This window comes from Triticum aestivum, chromosome 6B (genome assembly GCF_018294505.1).
Source record: "Triticum aestivum cultivar Chinese Spring chromosome 6B, IWGSC CS RefSeq v2.1, whole genome shotgun sequence".
Classification (NCBI taxonomy): Eukaryota; Viridiplantae; Streptophyta; class Magnoliopsida; order Poales; family Poaceae; genus Triticum; species Triticum aestivum.
In genome coordinates, this window is record NC_057810.1 from 164,144,684 (window position 1) to 164,172,322 (window position 27,639).

Consider the following 27,639-nt stretch of genomic DNA (forward strand, 5'->3'; position numbering starts at 1 on the left):
AGGATTGTATAAACAGATATAAGGATATCTTTTGGAATTAAGCAATAAGTCATAACTATTGCCCGGCTCCCCTTAGGAGCCGGAATCCCTAACCCTAGCCGCCTCTCCCTCTCAGCCGCCGCCTCCTCCCGCGCGACTACGGCGCCGACGCGCCGCCCACCTCCTCGCCAACCAGTCTCCCACCCCTATAACCTACGGTCCAGGCCAGGTAGGACCCAAGCTCCTACCAGTACATTTTTTATTTTCTCTCAGCGTGTGTTGTTTGAGTTCGATGGCAGCTGTATTGAGTTATAGGGTTCCACCCTGTTTTTTCCATGATGAATTAATTAATCTATAAAATTGCCAGTCTGCTTAATTGGTTAAGTCTCAACTGCATGTTAGTATGCTAAACTGCAATTTTCTCATGGTTGTATGCTGTCCCTGGCGATTTTGCATCATATGTATTCATCACTGATCCTGGATGAACATCCAATCACCTTTAACAAAGTAAATAGTGAAAGACTGGTTATATATTCTCCACAAAAAATAGTAGGATTACACACTCTTGATATTTCCTAAATTGCTAACTATTTTCATTTACATGCTGTACAGATTGAATGCCTGTAGCTCGAGATACCGGATTTACCAGGGATGTTGATCTTGCTGGGGCAGGAGCCACAGACATCGTCTTGCTGAACTGAGAACCACTTGAGCTCACACGGTTTGGGCAGTGAGAACAAATTACAAGGCTTTAGCCAAAATATCTGGCTAAGACTATCTGGTCATATAGGACTCCTACACCAAAGAAAATACCAAAGGCGATTGCAAAGATAACCTCATTACCAATGTGTTTTGTGGAGACCGGACCTGCTTCTGCTGAACCACATTGGTTTGTGATCATAGGGCTACACAGTTTTGGGTTTCCACCAAAGCTAGAATCCGGAAATGTGCTAAACTGGCCGACGTTTGGAATAGGGCCTTCCAGGTCATTATTAGAAACATTGAATCTGGAAAGGAAATGCAGATTTTTCAGTGCAGCTGGAATTGTACCAGTGAGTTGATTACCAGACAAGTCAAGCACCTGGAGGTTCGTGAGGTTGCAGATCTGTTCTGGTATCCCTCCGGAAAATCCATTAGAGCTCAAGTTCAGTGAAATGAGTCCTTTTAACTGTCCGATCTCCTCTGGGATCACACCAGTGAAATTATTGATGGCTAGATTAAGCACCTTAGGAAAAGCACTGAGCATGAGGTACTGCATAAATGTGTTCTCGTTCCAAACAAGCAGCTCAAAGAAGACCTTTGGTGGAGTCTTGTCTGATCTCAGCATTGGCATCTCCATTAAGGCAGCTGGAATATCCCCTGTAAAGCTGTTGTTTGATATGTCTAGATAGAAGAGCAAGTTCAGGCTGCTGATCCAGTCAGGTACCGGTCCAGTTAGTTGATTGCTTTGCAAAAATAGCATCCCCAAATTTGTGAGTTTTGATAACCAATCAGGTATTTTTCCAGACAATGAACACTCACTCATGGAAAGAACCTGAAGGTTCTCAAAACCATCAATGCTGTCATCCTGTGGCATGGTCTCATCCAGGAAGTTGCATCCAATATAAAGGGTAGTGAGGCTCTTGGAACTACTAAGGATCTGAAGTGTCCTTGTGATATTTGTAAGCGAGTTATTAGAAAGTGATAGGAATGAGAGGTACTTCAGATTGCTTATTTTCTCTGACAATTGACCATGGAATTGATTGTAAGATAGTCGCAGTGCAGTCAGATTGGTGCAGGAGTATATGCTTTCTGGAATTGTGCCGGTGAAGTCGTTGAAAAGAAGATCTAATTTTCTTAGGTTGGACAGGCTCGCGAACTTGACCTTGTTGAGTTCTCCACTGAAGCGGTTGGTGTTGAGGTCAATTGTTACGAGATTTGTGCAGTTGCTTAGAGCTGTTGGCAGCTCCCCTGACATATTGTTGTGTTCCAAATGCAGCTCCTCCAATCTCTCCAGATCACCTATAGACTCTGGAATGTTGCCACTGAAACCATTCTGCCCAAGATCAAGGGTGACCAGATTTGTGAGCTTGCCGATGCCATTGACACCTCCGTCTAACCAATTGTTAGGCAAAGAGAGGTGCTCTAACGTGGTAACATTGAAGAGCTCGCCTGGAAGAGTCCCACAGAGGTTGTTGTAGCCAGTGCTGAGCATCTTCAGCACGGAGCAATTACCAAGTCCTGGAGGGATATTTCCACTGAATTTGTTAAAACTGAGTTCAAGCACGGCCAAAGATGGCGCGCTCGCACATGGCGTCGATGGTATCTGTCCAGTAAAGCTGTTGTTACTGGCATTGAGTGCGACCAAATTCTCCATTGCTTTCCATGTGGTGGACGGAAACTGGCCTGTAAATAAGTTGCTTGAGATGTTGAGTACTTGCAGAGGCCGCACAGGGGTTGAAGATGGCAGCTCATGCAGCGCCCCTGTCAGGCGGTTGAAGCTGACGTCAAGGACGATTATGCTGCTGGATGACACCAACTCCAGCGGCAAGGCGCCGGACAAAGAGTTGCGCGACAGGTTGAGGCGCAAGAGCTCGGTGAGGTTGCCGAGGGATGGCGAGATAGACCCCTCGAGGCCTCGAGAATCCAGCGAAACATCGGTGACCTTCCTATCTTGGTTGCAGGTGATCCCTTGCCATGTGCAGCAGTCGGTGTTGCTCCGCCACGACGTCGCGAGGCCACCGTTCCACGAGAGCCCGGCGAGGAGCCGGAGAAGGGAGATCTTCTCCTGCTCCGTGCAGGAGCTCGCCGGAGAGATCAAAGAGGCCAGCAGCATAAGAGCCAAGCCAAGGGAAGGCATGTGGAAGGAATTTCTTGGTGTGATTGCTGTGTGGAGAGCAGAGTTGGCTGCGTGGTGGTATGGTGAAAGCTAGCGTGGAAACCAGATTCTTGCTGTGCGGTGAGGTCTAATGAGGAAGGAAGAGCATGAGAAGTTGAGAACGGAATTGCCCATTCTGATCCAATCAAACCTCGTGGGGAATGGGAACTTGCCATTTCTGTTGAATAGATTTTCTTGGGTGATGTCGTCTTTGTGGTGGTCGTGCCCCAGCAAAGTCTCGCGGTACCCAGGCAGGAAAGTCCCGCGTGGGTGGGTGTGGATCACGTGCAGATAGCGTCTGTGCACGTTGGTCGTTGACTGTGGCTGGCTGTTGGTGCAAGTTTGCTGCGAGCCTCCTTCCTACTCGGATGCGATCTTCTCTTTTAAGATTGCAGCTGCTCACCTACCACTCACACTCACAGTCATTGTTCCATTTTAGGATTTTTCTGGAGGCCTCAGGGCCCTCGGTATCTGAGAGCCACCGAGCTACTCCAAATCTTCCCGTTTGTTTTCTATGAAAAGTCCACCTCGCGCTTTCCCACTTGGCCACTTGGATGGAGACGATCCTCAGTTGACGGGCTCCTACTTCCCTCCGTGACCGCAAAGTCACTTTGCGCGGGTGTGCGGTAAGGCCAACTCCAACGCACGATCTCAAACGGACGTCTGTTTTGCACAGATTTTGTCCGTTTGGGTAGGGCAATGAATCGTGTCCGGGCCTGTCCTGGGATGTGGCCGTGCGTCGAATGCGCGGACGCATCCTTTGGCTCCATCCTGTCCGCCTTTATTTTCAAACGCCAACTTTCGAAATACCACGCCCTAGTTCAGGCCAGCGGTCCTAGTTCACGCCGGCAACAGAGCCAGTGGACTACACGTCCTCGCCGGCAACACAGCCAGCGGCCGGCAACAGAGCCAACCTACAAAATGAATAGTTTTGTCGCCGGCAACACAACCAGCCTCCAAAATGAATGTGTTTCTCGCCGGCACCCAGCCAGAGGCCCAGCGGCCGGCACCCATGCCCGCCTCCAAAAAAGAACGGCCATGGCTGATCAGACGACCTAGTTCAGGCCGTCGGCATCGAACATCTCCTTCTGCTTGGCCTCGAATCAACTCCTCGTCTTCTCGCTCATCTTGGTCAAGTCCACGCTCATGATCGCAAGGGCCACCTCCTTTGCTTTGGTTGCACCATTGGTGGCCTCGATGTCGAGCTGCCTCTGCCTGGCCATGACATTGGCGGCCTCGATGTCGAGCTGCCTTTGCCGGGACGCCTCCTCCATGTCGATCTTCCTCTTCTTGGCCGCCTTCTCCATCTCAAGCTTCTTCCTTTGAAGCTCTAGGTATTGCTTCATTTGCTCGTCCTTGCTTTATCGCTTCTTCTCGTCCCTCACATCCTTTTGAGACATCATGCAATGCAAAGTCTCATGCAAGGCTATGGATAACGCATCACGTATGCCGTCCACCTTGGAGTTGGTCTTGCCCCTCGGCCTCTTCAACGCCTCACCATCTCCACCTTCGGCCAACGCGGCCATCTTTTTGCCTCTCTTCCTTTGAAGTTTACTGTATTGATCCTGAACTTAGGGCAATTGTTGATGATCGTTCAACAATGCGTAAGAGTGAATGGCTTGTATATGTTTGCACGTCCCAATGCCGAGACCACTCACGGGTCGTGCTTCAACGCTCTCAAGTGCGGCACAATACTTGTTGCATTCTTGTTGGATGAACAACCACCTCTTTTGAATCGAGGTGATCCACGGTCGCTCGTAATTTGGTAGGGCTCAAACATCTTTCTTTCATGGAATGTTTTGTGGACTCTCATCCAAAAAACAAGGTCCTTTTGTTGCGTGCCGGTTCTCGGACTAATCTTCATCCAACATTGGCAAATCAACTTGTCCTCGTCTTGTGAATATGAACCCGTGCGAATGCTCTTCTTCCTCTTTTGCGCGTCCGCTCTTTGGGTGAGCTTGTCGATGAACAATGGCTCACCCCCAATATCAATATCAATGCCTTCTTCTTCATCACCGTCACCTTCACAATAGATGTCATCATCTTCATGCCACGAGTCACCATGGTCGTAGTCAGCATGGTCGTGGGGCTCTTCACCGGCAACATACTGGGCGCGGCCATCCTGACTTTGGGTCTCGTCGGGATCGTAGGCACCGCCATGCCCACCCTCGTAGATCACATTCTCCATGTACTGGTTGTAGAAGGGGTCGTCGACCGTTGGCGTTGGTGTTGGCATTTTGTCGAACAGGATGCGGGGCGACGACATGGTGCCATAAACGGTGGTCGTGCTTGCTTTCTTTGCATCTCGACGGACGGCCGACCGCTGCTGGTGGACCCCGGCGTGACGTTGAGGTCGATGACGGCCGAGGGGCGCGGGGTGGACGGTGCGATCGTTCCAATGTCCGGCGGCCCCGAAAAACGGGTCTGGCCATCGTGCCTTGGCGGGGGAAAGCCGGGCGGCATAGGCATGGTCCGCGACGTCGGCGACGGGCAGTTCTGAGGCCTGGCGACCGACGAGCCTGTGCTCGCCGGGCCGGCGGCCGCACCAGAGAAACCCGCCGGACGGCAAAGGCCAAGCATGAGGAGGGCGTGCGCTTTGTTGACGATGGCATCCTCCTCGACCTCGGCCTTGCGCTGCGCGGCCTCCACCGCATCGCGCTCGGCGGCGAACTTGGCCGCGGCAGTCTTGCCCTTGACGGTCGCCTTTCGGTTCCTCCTCTTCGCCGATTTCGCGTCCATCTGGGCGAGCTCCTCCGGCGTGCATTACGACCGCGGCTTCCTTGGACCCTTGGCCGCCTTCTTCTTCACCTTTCTGGGCGGGTTGACGGCCAGGCCGCTGGAATTTGGCTGGGCGTCAGCCATGGACGGGGGAGGGTGGGGGCGGAACGTGGAAGGGTTTGCGGGGGGGGGGGGGGGGGGATGGCGCCAAATGGGGCGCGGGGGTTCTGCTTTGTGCCACCGACGGACGGGCCAGGGAAGGACAAGTGCGCGCTGACCGTTTCACCCCAAAAGCGGCGCAAACTTGGGTCGGGAATGGGTCGAAAACGGACAAAAGTCCGTTTGCGCCCGCGCGCTGGGCCGTCTGATTTGTCCGTTTTGCCCCAAACGAACGCACCCGAACAGGATGGGGTCGTGCGCTAGAGTTGGCCTAACGTTACCTAGCGATACATCTTTCACCATTCATTGTGTGTGCGAGAAAACCAAGCCGCGGCGAGGCCAACTACAATAGACGACCCCAAACGGACATCCAATTTAGCCGGATTTTGTTCGTTGGGTCAGGCAAAGGGCGACGTCCGCGCAAAATGCCAAGGGCGGTCGACCTCCATGGAGGTGGGTATTTTGAAAAAATCAAAACATATTTTACGGTTTCACAAAATTCTGAAAAAAAAATCATACATGTTAACATGGATGCATTCTACGTGTGCGTGCAAATTTTGAAGATGAAATACATTATGATGAGAGCTACACAAAAAAGACAAATTGCGGTTTTCAAACTGGTGAACAGTGCAAACACTGTTCACTATTAGAAATGCACAATTTTCTCTTTTTTGTGTAACTCTCACCATAATGTATTTCGTTGTGTGATTGTATTCACATGTAGAATACATCCATATGAATGTGTAGAAATGTTTTCAGAATTTTTTGAAACTCCAAAATGTAATTATTGAATTTTCTAAAATATCCATATCCATGAAGGTCGCCCGCCAAAAGTCCTCACTCCAACGTCCGGCTCTTTCTACGTTTGCGCTGGCCGTATGCGACCAACGGACGGACACATCTCGTTCGGCCGCCCGGATTGGTCTCCCTTGTGCACCAGGCTATCTTAAAATCAATGCAGACGGTGTTGTTAGTAAATAGGGTGACCATGGTGCTGCGACTGCGGTCTGCCGTTATCACGATTTCATGGGATCATCTTCTATTAGTAGAAATGGGATCACTGATGTGGCAGTCCTTGAGGTATTGGCTTGTAGGGAAGCTCAAGCTTTAGCAAACGATCTTATGGTGACGCGGATATTCATCTCTTCTGATAGCAGTTCAGCAATCAAGGACACTGAAGTCAGCACGGGGGAGCAAGTGGTGCGGTGATAATGAAGTTGAACGCGAGAAAGAAACGATTTTGAGTCACGCCATTTTATCTACGACTAGACGTAGAAATTATGAAGCTGATAGTTTCGCTAAATTTCCTCTGTACCTAGATTTGGTAGGCATGTGTGGCTTGGCGACACACATGATTATGTAACAATTCCTCTAACCATTGTTGTCGAATGAAGTGGGATGAGGGTTTCTAAAAAAAGAGTACCTGATGCAACGAATGGAATAAAGTTATTTACTTGATCACAATCCCCTAAAGAAAAACTTCTTTTCCCCCCTCGCCCGACCCGCTCCCGGGGGGGGGGGGGGGGACCCTCGACCAGCCGCCGCCAGCTCCCTCCCTCCTAGATCTCCTCCCACCGTCGTTGCCGGAGCGCGCCGCCGGGCAAAGTCCGGCCGGTGACGGCGTCGGCGGGCCCTGTCACCCTTCGCGGGGAGTGCTGGTTGCTGGTGCGGGATAGCCTCCTCGGCCATTTGCGCGGCGTTGATGGCTGTCCCGGCGACGGCGACAGATGGCGGTGATGCGTGGTGGACTGCTGGGCGAGTGGTGGTGCGTGCCTGGGGGAGGGGGAACCCTCGACCGGCCGTCACCAGCTCCCTCCCTCCCCGATATCCTTCCCTTGTCGCTGCCGGAGCACGCTGTCGGGCAAAGCCCGGCCGGCGACGGCGGCGGCGGGCCCTGTCACCCTTCGCGCGAGGAGTGCTGGTGCGGGACAACCTTCTCGGGCGATTGCGCGGCGTCGATGGCCGTCCCGACGGTGTCGACGGCCGTCCCGACGACGGCGACGGATGGCGGTGATGCGTGGTAGACTACTAGGCGAGTGGTGGTGCATGCCTGGGGGGAGGGGGAACCCTCGACCAGCCGCCGCCAGCTCCCTTCCTCCTCGATCTCCTCCCCTCGTCGCTGCCGGAGCGCGCCGCCGTGCAAAGCCTGGCCGGCGACGGGGGCGGCGAGCCCTATCACCCTTCGCGCGTGAGTGCTGGTGCGGGACAACCTCCTCGGGCATTTGCACGGCATCGATGGTTGTCCTGGCGATAGTGACGGATGGCGGTGATCCGTGGTGGACTGTTGTGCGAGTGGTGGTGCGTGCCTGGGGGAGGGGGAACTCTCGAACAGCCGCCGCCAGCTCCCTCCCTCCTCGATCTCCTCCCCCCGTCGCTGCCGGAGCGCGCCGCCAGGCAAAGCTCGGCCGGCGACGGCGGTGGCGGGCCCTGTAACCCTTCGCGCGGGGAGTGCTGGTGGGACAGCCTCCTTGGGCGTTTGCGCGGTGTCGACGGCCATCCCGGCTATGGCAATGGGATGGCGATGATCCGTGGTGGAGTGCTGGGCGAGTGGTGGTGCGTGCCTGTGCAGGTGGGTTGCGTCGGGGAGTGGCCGGCAAAACTAGATCTAGCAGGCTGCTCTCCCGGCCGGCTGGTCGTGGGCGATGCAGGCTGAGGCTGCGAGGTGGCGGTGCGGCCTCGGCTTGTTCCTGGTGAAGGGACGACGAGGTGTCGCTCGCCTGGCACGGTGGCGCGGCTGGGGCTCTCCTGGCGGCGGCGGGGCGGGATTGCTTCCTTGGCTGGTGGCGGCACGATTTGTGGTGTTGGCGGTCCGGCGTGGCGGCTGCAGGCTGGCCCCGATGGACGGGGTAGATCTGGCTTATGGCGGTGGACAAGATACGGCGGCGCGCATGGCAGGGCGCGACCTAGTCCGTGGTGGCTCTGTCCGCTGCGTTAGTGCATGTTTATCATGCGGCGCCGTTGTGGCCTCGGTACGAGTTGGTGCCCCTGTGGCTGCTATGCCGTTGGTTAGAGCGGCGCCGATGGTCATGTGTGTGGCGCGTGTGAGCTTGTCTCGGCCAAGGCCAGGGACCAGAGTTGGGGCGGGCTTGGCGGTGGCCGTCGGCAACCACTAGGCCGTGTCCCCTTGGTCCAGATGGATTGAATGGGGACGCAGGTGTTGGTGTCAAAACCGGCCGATCTCGGGTAGGGGGTCCTGAACTGTGCATCTAAGGATCGAAGGTAACAGGAGGCGGGGGACACGATGTTTACCCAGGTTCGGGCCCTCTTGATGGAGGTAATACCCTACTTCCTACTTCATTGACTTTGATAAGTATAGGGGTTACAAGAGTTGATCTACCTCGAGATCGTAATGGCTAAACCCTAGATGTCTAGCCGGTATAATTGTGATAGCCTCTACGGAGTAAACCCTCCGGTTTATATAGACACCGGAGGGACCTAGGGTTGTACAGAGTAGGTTTATAGAGAAAGGAAACTACATATCCGAATGACAAGCTTTCCATCCACGCAAAAGAGAGTCCCATCCGGACACGGGGGAAAGCCTTCGATCTTGCATCTTCAGAACCCATTAGTCCGGCCCATGTCACATAGCCCGGACGCCCGGGGACCCCCTAATCCAGGACTCCCTCAGTAGCCCCTGAACCGGGCTTCAATGACAATATGTCCGGCGCGCAGATTGTCTTCGGCATTGTAAGGCGGGTTCCTCCTCCGAATACTCCAAAGCTGTTGAACAAGAGAACTATATCCAGCTCTATATAACAGTTACAACCCTGAACCACAAGGGCTAAATACTTAAACAAAATAAGTCATGTCCACTGACAGCTTTTTCGGCAAGACGTTATGTCTGGCCTTATTATTATTTCGAACCGTTTTTGGCCTCCCGCTTCGGGTTTCGAGGCGCGGGCTCCATTGACACGTCTTGTCAAAGCAGAGATTGTGTCCCCTTATTGTGGGATTCTCATCAATACGGGTTTGGGTAATCCAACCGTGCCGTTCGCACGACCCCTTGGGAATAGGCGGGTTTTAAGGCTTGTGAGGGAGCGCTTGATATCCACTGCCTTTATAAGGGGATAAGGGCCCATCCTTTTACCCCACGCCTTCTTCTTCCTCAGCCCTCCCGTCCTCGATCTCCAGCGCCCAAGTTTCGATCTCTTTCCGTCCCCGCCAAACACCCCAGCCATGTTCGGATCCGGCTCGCAAGGCAAGTGGATGGCTTCCTCCGTCACGGAGAGGAACGTCAAGGAACTCCGAGAAGCGGGATACTTGGCCGCAAACATCGGGCATCGGCTCCCTGCCAAAAAGCAGATCATCCCTACTCCGGAGCCCAATGAGAGGGTGGTGTTTATCCCCCACTTTCTCCGCGGACTAGGGTTTCCTCTCCACCCTTTCGTCTGCGGCCTCATGTTCTATTATGGGCTAGATTTCCACGATCTAGCCCCAAATTCCTTTCTCCACATTTCGGCGTTCATCATCGTGCGCGAGGCATTCCTCCGCATCCCCCCCCCACTTCGGCCTATGGCTCAAGGTCTTCAACATGAAGCCAAAAGTGGTTGACGGGAAGCATGCGGACTGTGGCGGTGCCATGGTGAGCAAGTCCCCAATGTCACCTGGCCCAAAGGGGCCTTCGTGGAGACCGTAAAGGGATGGCAACAGGAGTGGTTCTATATCATAGAATCCCGCGACACCACATGGCCCGCCATTCCTGAGTTTAAATCTGGGCCTCCAATGCGGCTTGCATCGTGGATTAACAAGGGCCTGGATTGGTCGTCGTCCGACGAGGTGATGATGTTGCAGAAGTGCATCAAGAATATGATGGAGAAGAACACCAGCCTTGCTAATGTGATCCAGGTGATGCTTTGTCGCCGGATTCTCCCCTGCTAGCACCGGACTCTCAACATGTGGGAGTTTAATCCGGCCAGCCCTCGGACCCTACAACGATTCTTCGGCACGACGCACGAAGACATATGGAAGCTGTTTTTCAAGGCCTAGAAATCATGGCCGAAGACGACCGAGGAGATCGGCCTCGACTGTGCTCATCCAGCCACTCCAGTAAGTTTTATGATTTCCGAACATAACTTCAATATGTAAACCCAAGGGGTACGCTGAGCCTTCCATTCTTCCCTCAGAACTTGACCAAGAAGGTGGAGCGGATCCGATGTCCGGCTCCGCTACCCGAAGACCCAGCCATCCCTCTACTAACGAAGATGCTGGTCCCGGCGCCGTACCAGGTGCTGGAGAAGGCCAAGAAGAAGGGCAAGGAGGCCAAAAGTGGCCTCCGCCGCAAAGGTACTCCAGACGTTGTGCCCGGAGATACCGAAGTTCTCTCCTTCCACAAGGGAGATGAAGACAAAGAAGAGGAAGAGGAGGAGAGCAATTCTCCCCTTAAGAGGGGTGAGAAGAAAAGGGGGGCTTCCGTGGACCTAGAGGCGGAGGCGTCCAAGAAGGGTAAGATCTCCCTTTCGGACGATCCGGAATCGGACACCGAAGCCACCCCGAGTGGCGCCCTAGGCCGAATCATAAGTATTCAAAGATACTATACATATATACGGCCTCTTGCGAATTATAGGATAACATATCATTTACGTATTTCAGTCCGACCCGTGATCTCCCCCAACAATCATTGTCTTTGGGGAACTCTTTGGCACCGGAGATGATGGAGAGCGCAACGCCTCCGCGAGCTTCTCCCCCACATGTCGCGGACGACACTAAAGTGTTTTCCCGAAGGACCTCTCCGGGCCAGGGAGAGGTGCGAAAGGCCGCTGAAACGGCATCGGAGGGTAATGCCTCGGCTACCGAAAACATGGGGGGGCACAACCCACATGGATACTAACGATGGGGGCCCGGACCAGTCCGGTCCCCAGCCAAATACAACTCCGGAGACCCACACGGCTCCGGAATCGAGCGAGCAGCCCCCTTCAAGGGAGGGGGGTGCCGACTCCACTGGCGACCTTCATCAATCCGGAGGCGCTGGACACATTGAGGGAAGCACTTCAACGTGCCTCCATCATGGAGGAGCACTGTACCTTGATGGGTACGGTGGTTGAGAAGGTTCAGTCTGCCAAAAGCAGACTGAACGAAGCGTTCACTAGCTTGCTAACAAGCTTTGAGGTATGTGATGTAATATTCTTAGTCGCTTTTCACATGGAAAAGACACCTGTATATAGATAGTAGCCCCTGAGACTCTGTTCGGCTCTTTGGAAGAAGGGAGCGGACAGAGGATCAAATATTCGCCGGAGGTAACATACTTTTCTATTTTGATAAACATGCATCACTGTGAGCGGCTTCAGCCAAGGACGCTGAAGTTTTCGAACTCCAGCGAAAACTGAAGCTGGCCGATGATGAGATCGACCGTATTAACAAGCGGTTCGATGAGGCCCAGGGTATGCTTTTAAAAGTCCCCTTATGAGCATAAATTGTAATGCAAAATCAGAGTTTAAACTCATGTGCTACTATGTGTATAATTGTAGACAGCGCGACCGAGGTCGAGACCCTCAAGAGTGCCCTTGCCGAAGCCAAGGAGGAGGCGAGGGCGAGCAAGGTGGCCACAGACAAAGCAGCCGTGAATTGGAAGGCCGAACAGGTCGCCTGCCGTCAGTATGAGGAGAGGGTGACCGAAGTGGAGCAAGCGCTCCAGGATGCCGCCAACAAGTGTGAGCCCTTGGAGGAGAGTTGTCACGCCCAATATGCGATACTATCCTAAAGAGACTCGAAGGTCTCACCAAGGATAGAACTGCATATTGAAACGCTTTTGCAAGGTGGATATCATTACATCAACATTACATAATAGATGGGGATACATACAAGGCATACAATGCCACACGATTACAACATCACAATACATAAGAGCAACATCCGACTACGGATGAAACACAAACAGAAACTCAAACGACATCCACCCTGCTAGCTTAGGCTGCCGACCTGGAACCTATCCCTTGATCGAAGAAGAAGCAGAAGAAGAACTCCAAAACAAGCAGACATCACTCTCGCGTCATGATCAGCGCATAACATGTACCTGCAACTGTTGTTGTAGTAATCTGTGAGCCACGAGGACTCAGCAATCCCATTACCATGGGTATCAAGACTAGCAAAGCTTAATGGGTAAGGGAAAGGATAAGTGGTGAGGCTGCAGCAGCGACTAAGCAAGTATGGTGACTAACATACGCAAATGAGAGCGAGAAGAGAAGCAAAGGAACGGTCGCGAAGCTAGCAATGATCAAGAAGTGATCCTGAACTCCTACTTACGTCAAACATAACCCAAAACCGTGTTCACTTCCCGGACTCCGCCGAAAAGAGACCACCACGACTACACACGCGGTTGATGCATTTTAATTCGGATCTGGTGTCAAGTTATCTACAACCGGACATTAACAAATTCCCATCTGCCCATAACCGCGGGCACGGCTTTCGAAAGTTTATACCCTGCAGGGGTGTCCCAACTTAGCCCATGATAAGCTCTCACGATCAACGAAGGATATACCTTCTCCCAGGAAGACCCGATCAGACTCGGAATCCAGGTTTACAAGACATTTCGACAATGGTAAAACAAGACCAGCAAAGCCGCCCGATCTGCCGACAAATCCCGATAGGAGCTGCACATATCTCGTTCTCAGGGCAACACCGGATGAGACTAGCTACGAGTAAAACCAGACTTCGAGTTTCCCCGAGGTGGCCCCGCAGACAGCTCAGTTCAGACCAACACCCGAAGGAGCACTGGCCCGAGGGGGCTAAAATAAAGATGACCCTCGGGCTCCGGAAACCCAAGGGAAAAAGGGCTAGGTGAGGCAAATGGTAAAACCAAGGCTGGGCCTTGCTGGAGGAGTTTTATTCAAAGCGAACTGTCAAGGGGGTCCCATAAATCACCCAACCGCGTAAGGAACGCAAAATTTGGGAACATAACACCGGTATGATGGAAACTAGGGCGGCAAGAGTGGAACAAAACACCTGGCATAAGGCCGAGGCTTCTACCCTTTACCAAGTATATAGATGCATTAATTAAATAAGAGATATTGTGATATCCCAACAAAATCATGTCCGTCATGGGGCAATCTTCAACTTCACCTGCAACTAACAACGCTATAAGAGGGGCTGAGCAAAAGCGGTAATATAGCCAGACAACAGTTTGCTGGGAAGGGTAAAAAGGTTAGAGGCTGACATGGCAATTTGGGAGGCTTGAAGAGCAAATGATAGGTAGCGCAACATAGCGATAGAACGAAGCAACTAGCATAGCAATGATAATAGTGAGATCCAGGATAGCGGTCATCTTGCCTGAAATCTTGCAAGGAAGAAGAACGAGTCCATGAAGAAGATGAAGCCACGAAGACGAACCAAGCGTAGACGAACGAATCCTCACGATCGCAATGAAACGGGAACTATCGAGAAGAAGCACACAACATAGTAAACACACCACACATAGACAAGACATGATGCACAACAAGCATGATGCATGACAAAGCTACATGAAGCTACTCATGGCAAGAGATGATGCATACAAGAGCAACACATAAAGCAAGTTTAAATGAGGTCGGAAACAACATATAACAATTCCGGTAGGTCCTCATATGCATATTTCAAAATTGGTCCAGATCTGAATAAACCTTATGTTCAAGTTATTAAACAACAGGTTAAGATGCACCAAGATGATCTACACGAGATTCTAGTCAAGTTACATATAAAGTTCGTTTAATTCGGAGCTACGGCCTAGAAGATATGAGCGAAACAAGTTAAACATGACATTGATGCAAAATGCATACAAACATCAAGTAAACACTCTCAAAACAAGGATGCAACATGATAATATGAAACTACATGCAAAATCAAGCAAGTTTCATATAGAGCACACTCAAAACGGAGCAACGGTTCAACACACACACACTATACAAGGCATAACAACAATCTGCCCAAAACAGCAACTAGGCATATTGCAAGCATCAAAAAAACATGCTACAGTACCACAACATGAGAACAAAAGGCATGGACATGATGTACAGGTAAATCATAAGAAAACATGAACACTGAACTATCTCCAGAAATCACTAGAACATGCTCAAAAAGACATGGCAAGATTGCATATAGTAATAGTTTTAGACTTTGCAGAAATAACAGCAGGTTGCAATGTTTAGAGCTATCTAACAACATGCTACAGGAACTTAACATGGCAAAAAAAAGCATGGCATGAATATACTAATTGTATAGAATAAAAGTCCCTTACTGACCATGAGCCAAAAGGGCACATAAAATATGATGACACCCATGTAAACATAGCAAGTTCCGTTAACAGATTCAGCAAACAGGGCATGGCAGGAACAACGATAAGTAGGCATGTTGGTGAGCTTGTACCACTCACCACAGATCAATACATGTCATGTAAAGGTGACCAACAGTAAGAAGACATGTTTATGAAGCTAAGCATGGCAAGAGCAAGTTCATAGGGTGCATGTATCACTAGCAAAACTCATGACAAAACTGAACTTAATGTTAACAGGCTGACAGCAACATTATTTAGCAACTTTGGATCATGATTACAACAAGGTACAGCAGGCTATAAATGCAACCAGGGGCATGGATGGATAGATCATGACATGTATAACAAAATATCCTTAGTAAACATCTCCAGATTATGCATAGAATAACTTGTAGCAGCAGGTTTATATAGCATCACGAAATAACAGATTCAGCCTAGCAAAACAACAACAACAAGTACCCTACTAAGCTTGATGCACTCAGTACAAGACTCACAAAAATACATGGATGACACCCTTGTAAAGATGGCATGAATTAGTTCAAAACACATGTAGACATCAACCTCATAGGATGCACACATCAAATATGGCAAAAATGACAAATGAGCATGTTCTGTTAACAGACAGCAGATAACAACATATAGCACTCTTGCAACAATAATTCAGGCATCAAGATGATCTTAAACAAGCATGGCACAATGGAATGAAATGTAGAGCATCTCATGACGAACATTTTGATATATTACACACACAAAACGGAGCAGCATGCAACAAGTTACAGCAGGTCAAAGATAGCACCAGAATATGCAAAAAAACTAGGGACTTGGTAAAAAAATGAACTGCGTGCTGGAAATTAAAAGTCGCCCGGGGCGAGGGATGGAGGGGCTCGCTCACCATGGGCCTTGGGCCAGGACGGGGGGGGAGGAGGTAGATTGGGCCGATGGAGAGCTGGGCTGGGCCCACGGCGGTGCGAGGGGGAGGCGCAGTCGTCGTGCTCCCCGATCCCGAACGGGAACGAAGCAGGTGCAGTGGCGGTGGTCGGCGCCGGCGGCGAGCAGGCAAAGACGGAGCGGCCCGGGGCAGATCCGGCGGATCTGGGCCTGAGGAGGCCGGATCCGGTGAGGGCGGTGGCTGACGGAGCTCTGAGCTGCGGCCAGAGCTCGTGGCCGACGACGGGATCCTGCAGGATGGGCGCGGGGTGCCATGGCGGTAGCCGGTGTCGAGCAGGGATGGCAGCGAGGTCCTGGGGGCGACGGAGGTGGCGAATGGCAGCGGAGGGAGCTCGCCGGCTCGGGGGCGCAGGGCTCGCCGGCGAGGAGGCGACGGGAGGCAGAGAGAGCCGGGGCTGGAGCGGGCCAGCCAGCGGCTGGGCGGGCCTGCGCGGGCCCGCGATGGGCTCCGCGGGCCGCGGCGAAGTGGGCGCAGGGCGCGGGTGAGGTGGCGGCTCCGGATTGGGCGCGGAGGCGGAGGTGCTGAGGTGGTGGCCTGCGATTGGCCGGAGTGATGTGGCGGCGGCGGTGGACATGTCCGGCGCGATGCGGACGCGTCCGGCGGCGCGGCGAGGAGTTTGCTAGGGTTAGACCGGGATTTTGGGGGAGATGCGCATATTTATAGATAGAGGGAGCTAGGAGAGTCCAAATGAGGAGAGGTTTTCGCCCACATGATTGTGATCGAACGACCGAGAGCATGGAGGGGGTTAGGATGGGTTTTGGCCACTTTGGAGGGGTGTTGGGCTGCAATACAAAGAGGGCTTTTACGGTTACCCGGTTAATCGTTGGAGTATCAAACGACCTCCAAATGGCACGAAACTTGACAAGCGGTCTACCGGTGGTATACCAAGGCCGCTTGGCAAACCTTGGGCCATTCCGAGAAAGTTTAACACCCGCTCACAATAGGAGACAAAAGGGGGACGCGGATGACATAGGAGTGTCGGATTGCAAAACTGACAATGGGGAAAATGCTCGGATGCATAAGACGAACACGTATGCCAATGCGATGCACATGATGACATGATATGAAATGCAGATGATGACATGGAAAAATGCAACACGCAAGCACATGACATGGCAAGGATGGCGAATAACTGGCGGACACCTGGCACATCGGATTCGGGGCGTTACAAGAGTAATAAGGCCCAAGCGTCCGAACTCACCAAGGCCCTTCAAGAGGCAAAGGAGGCGCGGACTGAGTCCCGAGCGACTCACGAGAAGATCAAGCAAGCCGAACAGATAGCGGTTGGTAAGCCTTTTCTTTTACAGAGTATATTTGGCGGTCAAATACATGCTTTGCTAAATCGACTGTGGAGTGCTCCAAACGCCTTTGCGGATCTCCCAAGGAGTGCTGCCAACGCCGCCCAGTATTTCCGGGCCCAAGAAGCGAACACGACGGAGAAGCTCTTCTGGTCACAGTACTTGGCGCCGGAGCGGCCAGCGCTGCTAAACAACCAGTTGATGCAGCTGGCGGAGCTGCATAGGATGTCCGGTTTGGACATGAAGGACATCATAGTCCGGCCATGGCCAACCGGACCCATTCCGAGCAGCTACTTCTGTTGGGGAACGTAGTAATTTCAAAAACTTTCCTACGCACACGCAAGACCATGGTGATGTATAGCAATGAGAGGGGAGAGTGTCGTCCACGTACCCTCGTAGACCGTAAGCGGAAGCATTATGACAACGCAGTTGATGTAGTCGTACGTCTTCATGATCGATCGATCCTAGTACCGAACGTACGGCACATCCGCGATCAGCACACATTTAGCTCAGTGACATCCCACGAACTCACGATCCAGTAGAGCTTCGAGGGAGAGTTTCGTCAGCACGACGGCGTGATGACGGTGTTGATGAAGCTACCGACGCAGGGCTTCGCCTAAGCACCGCTACGATATGACCGGGGTGGATTATGGTGGAGGGGGGCACCGCACACGGCTAATAGATCAATGATCAACTTGTGTGTTCTAGGGTGCCCCCTTGCCCCTGTATATATAGGAGGGAGGGAGGAGGAGGCCGGCCTTCATAGGGTGCGCCCAAAGTGTTGAGTCCTACTAGGACTCCCTAATCCTAGTAGGATTCCACCTCCCACATGGAGTAGGAAAAGGGGAAGGGAGAAGGAGAAGGAAGGGGGCGCCCCCCTCCCTAGTCCAATTTGGACCAGTCCATGGGGAGGGGTGCGGCCACCCTTGAGGCCTTTTCTCTCCTTTCCCATATGACCCATTAAGGCCCAATACGAATTCCCGTAACTCTCCGGTACTCCGAGAAATACCCAAATCACTCGGAACCTTTCCGATGTCTGAATATAGCCTTCCAATATATCGATCTTTACGGCTCTATCATTTCGAGACTCCTCGTCATGTCCCCAATCTCATCCGGGACTCCGAACAAACTTCGGTCATCAAATCACATAACTCATAATATAAATCATCATCGAACGTTAAGCGTGCGGACCCTACGGGTTCGAGAACATGTAGACATGACCGAGACACATCTCCGGTCAATAACCAATAGCGGAACTTGGATGCTTATATTGGCTCCTACATATTCTATGAAGATCTTTATCAGTCAAACCGCATAACAACATACGTTGTTCCCTTTGTAATCGGTATGTTACTTGCCCGAGATTCGATCGTCGGTATCACCATACCTAGTTCAATCTCGTTCAGTAATGCATCATCCCGCAACTAACTCATTATATAGTCACATTGCTTGCAAGGCTTATAGTGATGTGCATTACCTAGAGGGCCCAGAGATACCTCTCCGACAATCAGAGTGGCAAATCCTAATATCGATCTATGCCAACTCAAAAAGTACAATCGGAGACACCTGTAGAGCACCTTTATAATCACCCAGTTCCGTTGTGACATTTGGTAGCACACAAAGTGTTCCTCTAGTATACGGGAGTTGCATAATCTCATAGTCATAGGAACATGTATAAGTCATGAAGAAAGCAATAGCAACAAACTAAATGATCAAGTGCTAAGCTAACGGAATGGGTCAAGTCAATCACATCATTCTCTAATGATGTGATCCCGTTAATCAAATGACAACTCATGTCTATGGCTAGGAAACTTAACCATCTTTGATTCAACGGGTTAGTCAAGTAGAGGCATAGTAGTGACATTATGTTTGTCTATGTATTTACACATGTATTAAGTTTCCGGTTAATTCAATTCTAGCATGAATAATAAACATTTATCATGATATAAGGAAATATAAATAACAACTTTATTATTGCCTCTAGGGCATATTTCCTTCAACTTCGACCTCAAGCGGCTCGGCGACGCCTTGCCCCGAGTTGAAGCTGTGAAGCGCTCGATGTGCATAGAAGGTGAGCTGATGGCCTTTGCCCGTGTCAAGATGCATTGGGCAAAGATGAAGGCTGCCGTTGTGGCAGTTGAAGGTCCGCCCAGAGGCAAGGACCACCGCAAGCCGGAGCGCTATTTTGAAGATGTCCTCGAGGGTGCCCGTTTGATAGAGGGTCAATGCTCGGAGGATATTATGTTCGAGTAAATGTATCTGAACTGCCCCGACCTTGTGTTATAAACCAAGGCTTTGTAATATGTTTATGCTGTTTATCTTAAAGTGTTTTTCCTCCTTTGCGGCTGTTTTTATCCCTAAGAGTTTGCCAGTCGTCGGCTTCAGCCCCCACGTAGATACTACGGGGGTGTTTGTGATAGCACATAACCTCACTTGACCCAACGTCTTGGTCCGTGAAGGAGGTGTCTGTGCGGCGAACCAGGCAATCGGACTATGCGGCTTTATCACTCTCACTTAGCCCTAGGAGTTTGACAATGGGACTGTAAGATAGCCCCTGGTGCATATGCGGCTATCCGAACTTGGATGCCTTAAACGCGTGACTGGGAGAAGCCAATCCTTCGTGCAATACAGAAGAAATCACTAGAGATTTAGTAGGTCACTGAATTGCTGACCAGCTCTCGCCACATCATGACAGTAAGTTTTCGGCTTTCTCTACTAAGGTGCTTGAGCGGATGAACCAGAAACACAATCACAATAGTTCTCCCTTTACTACCTTAGCTGAACAGGCGGAACGTAAGGTGATAATCACAGGAGCCGGGCAACCCAACTATTGACCAAAGACATGATTCAGAGCCGATGCATATAATGCCATATTCGGGACGCCGAAGTATACTATAAAAGTGTTCGAACTTCTTTTGATTGAAGAATATGAGTGGTCGGATAGAGCCCCTGGCGATTTGAATCGTGCCAAGGTATATACGACAATCTGCCGTAAAAGGGGAATACATAATAGGAAATAAGCCAATATCGAACAGGGTTGGGTGAAATTGTTTCCATTATAGTCTGATAGATACGTCAAGACGTGTTTTTAGAGAGGATGTGATAAGCATCAAGGCTATTTTACATGCCGAGCACAAGGGAAAGTTGTATACATGTCCTAAAAAGGAAAAGGTGATCTTGAAGATCCTTTGGATATCCTGCCACACGTATGCGCCGCTTTTCGCCTTGGTGTATGATCCTTTGAGAGGATCAACAATCAAGTAGACATAAGGGGCCTGGAAAAGGGGCCTTGGTACCATCAAAAAGTTATGTTGGTTGTAAAGAACCTGAAAAATAAAAATAAAAAATAAGAAGAAAAATGGAAGGGTATGAGTGTCCGGATAGGGTCGAAGCCATATCGTGGACTTTATTTTTTTAGTATGCCTCCGTTCTTGCCCATGGTATCTTTAGTGCGTAGTTATGTACGCGCGGTACGTATGCCGCTATAAGGTTGGGGTTTTGATGGAGGCTGAATTGCTAATCTGGCTCAGGACGAGCCGGACTGCCATTCTCCAGGGTAGACCGGACTCATTTGACGGTGTCCGGGGGCTTGACTGCCGATGTAGTATTCAGCTTGACAAGGCCACCCTGTACTTCGGCTGCGAGGGTTACGGTATGCTCCTCAGTACGGAGGGAGCGCTCCATGTTTCCATTGACTGTTATAATGCCACGTGGTCCAGGCATCTTGAGCTTTAGATAAGTGTAGTGCGGGACTTCATTGAAATGGACGAAGGCGGTTCGTCCGAGCAGTGCATGATAGCCACTGCGGAAGGGGACGATGTCGAAGATCAAGTCTTCGCTTCAGAAATTGTCCGGTGAACCGAAGACTACTTCTAGCGTTATGGACCCTGTACAACAGGCCTCGATGCTCGGTATTGTTGGGGAGCGTAGTAATTTCAAAAAATTTCCTACGCACATGCAAGATCATGGTGATGCATAGCAACGAGAGGGGAGAGTGTGTCCACGTACTCTCATAGGCCGTAAGAGGAAGCGTTAGCACAACGCGGTTGATTTAGTCGTACGTCTTCACGGCCCGACCGATCAAGTACCGAAAGCACGGCACCTCCGAGTTCTTGCACACGTTCAGCTCGATGACGTCCCTCGAACTCCGATCCAGCCGAGTGTTGAGGGAGAGTTCCGTCAGCACGACGGCGTGGCGATGATGATGATGTTCTACCATCGTAGGGCTTCGCCTAAGCACCACTACGATATTATCAAGGAGGACTATGGTGGAGGGGGGCACCGCACACGGCTAAGAGATCAATGATCAATTGTTGTGTCTATGGGGTGCCCCCCTCCCCGTATATGAAGGAGTGGAGGAGGGGGAGGGCCGACCCTCTCTATGGCGTGCCCTAGGGGAGTCCTACTCCCACCGGGAGTAGGATTCCCTCTTTCCTAGTAGAACTAGGAGCCCTTCCAAGTAGTAGGAGTAGGAGAGAAGGAAAGGGAAACGAGAAGAAAAGGAAGGAGGGGGCGCCGCCCCTCCCCTAGTCCAATTTGGACTAAGCCTTGGGGGGCGTGCAGCCTCCCCTCTCTCTTTCCCCTAAAGCCTAATAAGGCCCATATACTCCCCGGCGAATTCCTGTAACTCTCCCGTACTCCGAAAAATACCCGAATCACTCGGAACCTTTCCGAAGTCCGAATATAGTCGTCCAATATATCGATCTTTACATCTCGACCATTTCGAGACTCCTCGTCATGTCCCCGATCTCATCCGGGACTCCGAACTACCTTCCGTACATCAAAACACATAAACTCATAATATAACCGTCATCGAACTTTAAGCGTGCGGACCCTACGGGTTCCAGAACTATGTAGACATGACCGAGACACGTCTCCGGTCAATAACCAATAGCGAAACCTGGATGTTCATATTGGCTCCCACATATTCTACGAAGATCTTTATCGGTCAAATCGCATAACAACATACGTTGTTCCCTTTGTCATCGGTATGTTACTTGCCCGAGATTCGATCGTCGGTATCTCAATACCTAGTTCAATCTCGTTACCGGCAAGTCTCTTTACTCGTTCCGTAATACATCATCCTGCAACTAACTCATTAGTTACAATGCTTGCAAGGCTTATAGTGATGTGCATTACAGAGAGGGCCCAGAGATACTCTCCGACAATCGGAGTGACAAATCCTAATCTCGAAATATGTCAACTCAACAAGTACCTTTCGAGACACCTGTAGAGCACCTTTATAATCACCCAGTTACGTTGTGACGTTTGGTAGCACACAAAGTGTTCCTCCGGTAAGCGGGAGTTACATAATCCCATAGTCACAGGAACATGTACAAGTCATGAAGAAAGCAATAGCAACATACTAAACGATCAAGTGCTAAGCTAACGGAATGGGTCAAGTCAATCACATCATTCTCCTAATGATGTGATCCCGTTAATCAAATGACAACTCATGTCTATGGTTAGGAAACTTAACCATCTATGATTAACGAGCTAGTCAAGTAGAGGCATACTAGTGACACTATGTTTGTCTATGTATTCACACATGTATTATGTTTCCGGTTAATACAATTCTAGCATGAATAATAAACATTTATCATGAAATAAGGAAATAAATAATAACTTTATTATTGCCTCTAGGGCATATTTCCTTCAGGTATCACTCCTTTAAAGGTAGTTTTAGTGGGCTTGATTCTTGACGGATCAATACCCATTTTGCGGACAGTGTTCTGATAAAGCAGGTTAAGGCTGCTGTTGCAGTCCATGAGGACTCGTGTGAGGTGGAATTCCTCGATGATTGGGTCGAGGACCAATGCTGCCGAACCTCCATGACGGATACTGGTCGGATGGTCTCTGCGATCAAAAGTGATTGGGCAGGCTGACCATGAGTTGAATTTCGGGGCAACTAGCTCTATGGCGTAGACGTCCCTTAGTGCGCGCTTGCGCTCCTGCTTACGGATATGAGTAACATAGATCATATTCACCGTTTTTACCTCGGGGGAATTTCTTCTACCCCCTTTATTCGGTGGGCGAGGCTCTTCATCATCGTCCTTGCTGGGCGGCCCTTTCCCCTTATGTTCGGTGTTTAGCTTACCAGCCTATTTAAAGACCCAACAATTTCTGTTGGTATGGTTGGCAGGCTTGTCAGGGGTGCCATGAATCTGGCAAGGCCGATCAAGTATTCTGTCCAAACTGGATGGACCATCTTTGGTTCCTTTGAATGGCTTCTTCCACTGACCGGGTTTAGAGCCACTTAATCCGGCGTTGACTGCCGTGTCATCGGTTTCTTCATTATTGCTTTGATGCTTGCATCTATTGCGTCGTGGTTTGTCGTTGCCATCTCTGGCATCGGAGGTGCTGGGGTCGCTGGTGCTATTGCTTCTACGAGCTAGCCAGTTATCTTCTCCCGCGCAGAAGTGTGTCATAAATGTGGTGAGAGCTGCCATGGACTTCGGTTTTTCTTGGCCGAGGTGTCGGGCGAGCCACTCATCTCGGACGCTATGTTTAAAGGCCGCGAGGGCTTTGGCGTCCGGACAATCGTCAATTTGGTTCTTTTTAATTAAGAACCTGGTCCAGAGTTTTCGGGCTGACTCTCCGGGTTGCTGGACTATGTGAATGAGGTCATCAGCGCTTGGGGACCGAACATAGGTACCTTGGAAGTTGTCTCTAAAGGCATCTTCCAAATCTTCCCAGCTACCAATAGAGTTTTCTGGGAGGCTGTTTATCAAGTGTTGTGTTGGTCCCTTGAGTTTTAGGGGAAGGTACTTGATGGCATGGAGATCGTCACTACGAGCCATGTGAATGTGGAGAAGGAAATCTTCGATCCATACTGCAGGATCTGTCGTGCCATCGCACGATTCAATGTTCATGGGTTTAAACCCTTTTGGAAACTGGTGCTCCATTACCTCATCGGTGAAGCATAAGGGGTGTGTTGCACCTCTGTATCGGGCGACGTCACGCGCAGTTCGGATGAAGTTCATATGCGGTTTTCGGCCTGGATGGGGTTGTGCCTGTCGCGCAAGGCCTGATGGCCATCTTCTCACGTTGGGGCACGTGCCCTTGATCCATATATTGATCTGGCTTGGCCTGCTCTACTCTCCAGGTCCTGTCGTAAGTCGTAGGTGTATCCTGGGGCCGCTGTGTCTCTGCCTCTATGGCGGAGTGGTGCGGGCTGGGGTTCGGCCTGAGTGGCCACTCTGTCCCGTCCACGTGGTGGCCAGTCTGGTTCATCAGCGCGGTCATGTCTTGATGGTATTGGCTCGAGGGCCTCGTCATCAAATTGTGGTAGTAGCCGACGCTTCGGATAACTCTTTGCTGGGCGCTGAAGGCCATACTCTTCGGCGGATAGGAGCTGGGTCCATCCATCGTTGAGTGTATCCTATTTAGCTTGGAGCTGTTGCTACTTCTTTTTGAGGCTTCTCACTGTTGCGATTAGCTGGTGCTTGAAGCGCTCTTGCTCGAGGGGTTCCTCTGGCATGATGAAGTCTTCATCGCCAAGGCTCACATCATCCTTGGAGGGTGGTAGATAGTTACTATCTTCCGAGTCCTCGTTCCCGACCGGATCGTTAGGGTTAACTTTCCCATCCTCCCAATCATCCTGTTCGGATGTTGGCTCGACAGGGGCTTCGGGGTCTTTGGCGTTCTCCGGAGTGTTATTATCTCCGGTGCCGGTATTGCTGTCTTTTTCGCGACGTGATTTTGAGCGACACCACTGACGTCGAAGCTTTGGGGGCGCCTTGGCAGGCTTGTCCTCAATCGGATCCTTCATGACGTTCATCCTCTTTGGGTGTGTCCACCATATACACGTCATATGTGGAGGTGGCCGTCCAACGTCCGGTGATCGGCGGGTCTTGGCCTTGTTGGTCTCCAGCATCGTCACCCATGCTGTCGATGTCTTCGGAGGCGTAGTCCAGCATGTCGGTTAAATCTTCGACAGTGGCTATGAAGTGGGTGGTGGGTGGGACGTAAAATTCCCCGCTCTCAGCCCCTAGTCCGGGCTGGGCATAGTTTGGAAGTGGTTCCTCTGTAATAGCGAGGGATCACATTAAATCTAGAGCCTCGTTTAGGAGCGAGATTTGGATGGGGAAACGAGAGTCCGCGGGGCTGGTTGGGGCAAAGGCCTCCTGGCCATGCTTGTTTGGCGCGGACTTCAAGAGTTCGGATCTGGAGTCCGGGGGCGAGCCCAGCCTTTCAATGATAGGGGGAACCCGGTCTGATTCCGAGTTCGCCGAGGACACAATTGCCTCCGGATCCTCGGCAATGTGGTTGGCAGCGGAGAGTCCGATGGGCTCCAAACTCCCATCTTCGGACCTCATGGTTTGCTCCGGATCTAAGGCTAGGGCGGTGATTGGGGCCATGAACCCTTCGAAGATCAAGTCTCCTCGGATATCGGCGACATAGTTTAGGTTTCCAAAACTGATCTGATGACCAGGGGCATAGCTGTCGATCTGCTCAAGGCGGCCAATCGAGTTGGCCTGCAGCACGAAGCCGCCGAATACAAAGATTTGGCCGGGAAGGAAAGTCTCCCCTGAGACAGCATCATTGTAGATGATCGATCGAGCCATCGAACCTTCTGTGGACAGCACAATGAAACTCTCAATGAAAGCACCAATGTTGGTGTCAAAACCGGCCGATCTCAGGTAGGGGATCCCAAATTGTGCGTCTGAGGATCAAAGGTAATAGGAGGCGGGGGACACGATGACTACCCAGGTTCGGGCCCTCTTGATGGAGGTAATACCCTACTTCCTGCTTGATTAACTTTGATGAGTATAGGGGTTACAAGAGTTGATCTACCAAGAGATCGTAATGGCTAAACCCTAGATGTCTACCCGGTATGATTGTGATAGCCTCTGCGGACTAAACCCTTCGGTTTATATAGACACCGGAGGGACCTAGGGTTGTACAGAGTCGGTTTACAGAGAAAGGAAACTACATATCCGAACGCCAAGCTTGCCATCCATGCAAAGGAGAGTCCCATCCGGACACGGAGGAAAGCCTTCTATCCTGCATCTTCACGGCCCATTAGTCCGGCCCATGTCACATAGCCCGGATGCCCGGGGACCCCCTAATCCAGGACTCCCTCAGCAAGTGTGAACGCCTACTACTATGGAGGCGCCCACCCAGGCCATGTGGCTGATGTCGGGCTAGGGGCGAAAGGAGGTGCCTTTCATTCCTTCCACCGTGGCTGGGCATTGTGAAGTCGACGGTTGGCGGTGACTCGGGACATGGATGCCGGGGCGGCGGCCCCGGATGGCGGTCCCTATGGTGACTTTCCGGCAGGTCCCATGGCGATGGTGGTGGCCACGCTTCTTGGTCGTCTGGACGGCGAGGGGTGTTGCGGTGGGTGGTTCGGGCACACTTTCTGCTCTTGGCAGTGGCGTTGCCCAGATCCAGATATGGAGACCGGTTCTCGCCACGACTGGTCTGGGAGCCTCATGGTGTCACGGTGAGTTGTCGAGCGAAAGCTCCGCGCTTTGGCGCCGACGACGACGACATCTTCAGGGTGTCGTTATCTTCTTGAAGACGTCATCATGGTTCTCCTCTCTATGGCAAGTCTCCGGGTGAAAACCCTAGTCCTTTTGGGCTCGGCAGTGGCGGTGTGCTTTCCCCTCCCGAGGGCATTGTCGTGGAGGCTAGGTGTCTAGGTCATGTCGTGGCGTTGTATTCTGATCGTCTTGTGCTTTGTTGTTCGGCATCATAGTCGTGTGCGGTTTTGTTGGCCGGTTATTTAGGGATCTGCTGTGTCAGAGGGCCACCTCACCACTTTGTATCGTTTCGCCGTGTAACTCAGGTTTTATTGCTTTATATATAAAGCGGGGCGCGAGCCTGTTTCGAGAAAAACAATCGCCTAAATAAACTTGCATTTTTTGCAAAAATTAATCAGATCTATTATAAAAGTTCATCAGAAATAAAAAAGCACACTTACTTGAACACAATGTTTTTCATCTTCTTTCTCTATAAAGAGTTTATCTTTTGCAGAGCTCACAAAGAGTTTGTTTCCCTGTTTTGCGAGGGATGAACCAGTAGAGAAAGGTAACGTTGGACTATTCAGATTATTACACAGCCAATGGCCGACCAGCTTTTCATGCCCGTGGAAGTGATATATATGTGGCCATGCATGCGCTTTTATTATACCAGACCATCACTCTAATAGCACAACGAAACATGACCAGCAATGAGTACAAGTGGCATAGAGTGCAGTCTCAAAACTCCAGGAAATGATGACAAAGAAGGATGAAATTGTTCCAGGAACAGGACAAAATTATTCAAAATACAATGATATAGATATATACATAGCCACTTATATGGCAACCTCATCACAAAAATGGACATAAAGATACAATGATGGCACCAAAACTATCACATATACAACCCATTATTCAATCAGCAGGACACAATTATTCAAAATATCATATTTCAAAAAATACAATGATGTAGA

The 27,639-nt window shown here is 51.0% G+C and overlaps 1 protein-coding gene across 2 annotated transcripts; it reads right to left on the reverse strand.

The window, feature by feature from the left end:
- Positions 1-491: 491 nt before the first annotated feature.
- On the reverse strand, positions 492-3,159 carry LOC123136361 (receptor-like protein 2). Of its 2 annotated transcripts, XM_044555728.1 has the most exons (2): positions 1,061-3,159; positions 766-986 (listed from the first exon to the last, which is right to left on the reverse strand). In XM_044555728.1, the coding sequence occupies exons 1-2, from the start codon at positions 2,816-2,818 to the stop codon at positions 972-974; spliced, it is 1,773 nt and encodes a 590-aa protein (XP_044411663.1). In that variant the 5' UTR covers positions 2,819-3,159; the 3' UTR covers positions 766-971. The 2 variants fall into 2 exon arrangements, with proteins under 2 accessions (XP_044411662.1, XP_044411663.1); XM_044555727.1 differs by having other exon boundaries at positions 492-3,155.
- Positions 3,160-27,639: the final 24,480 nt, after the last annotated feature.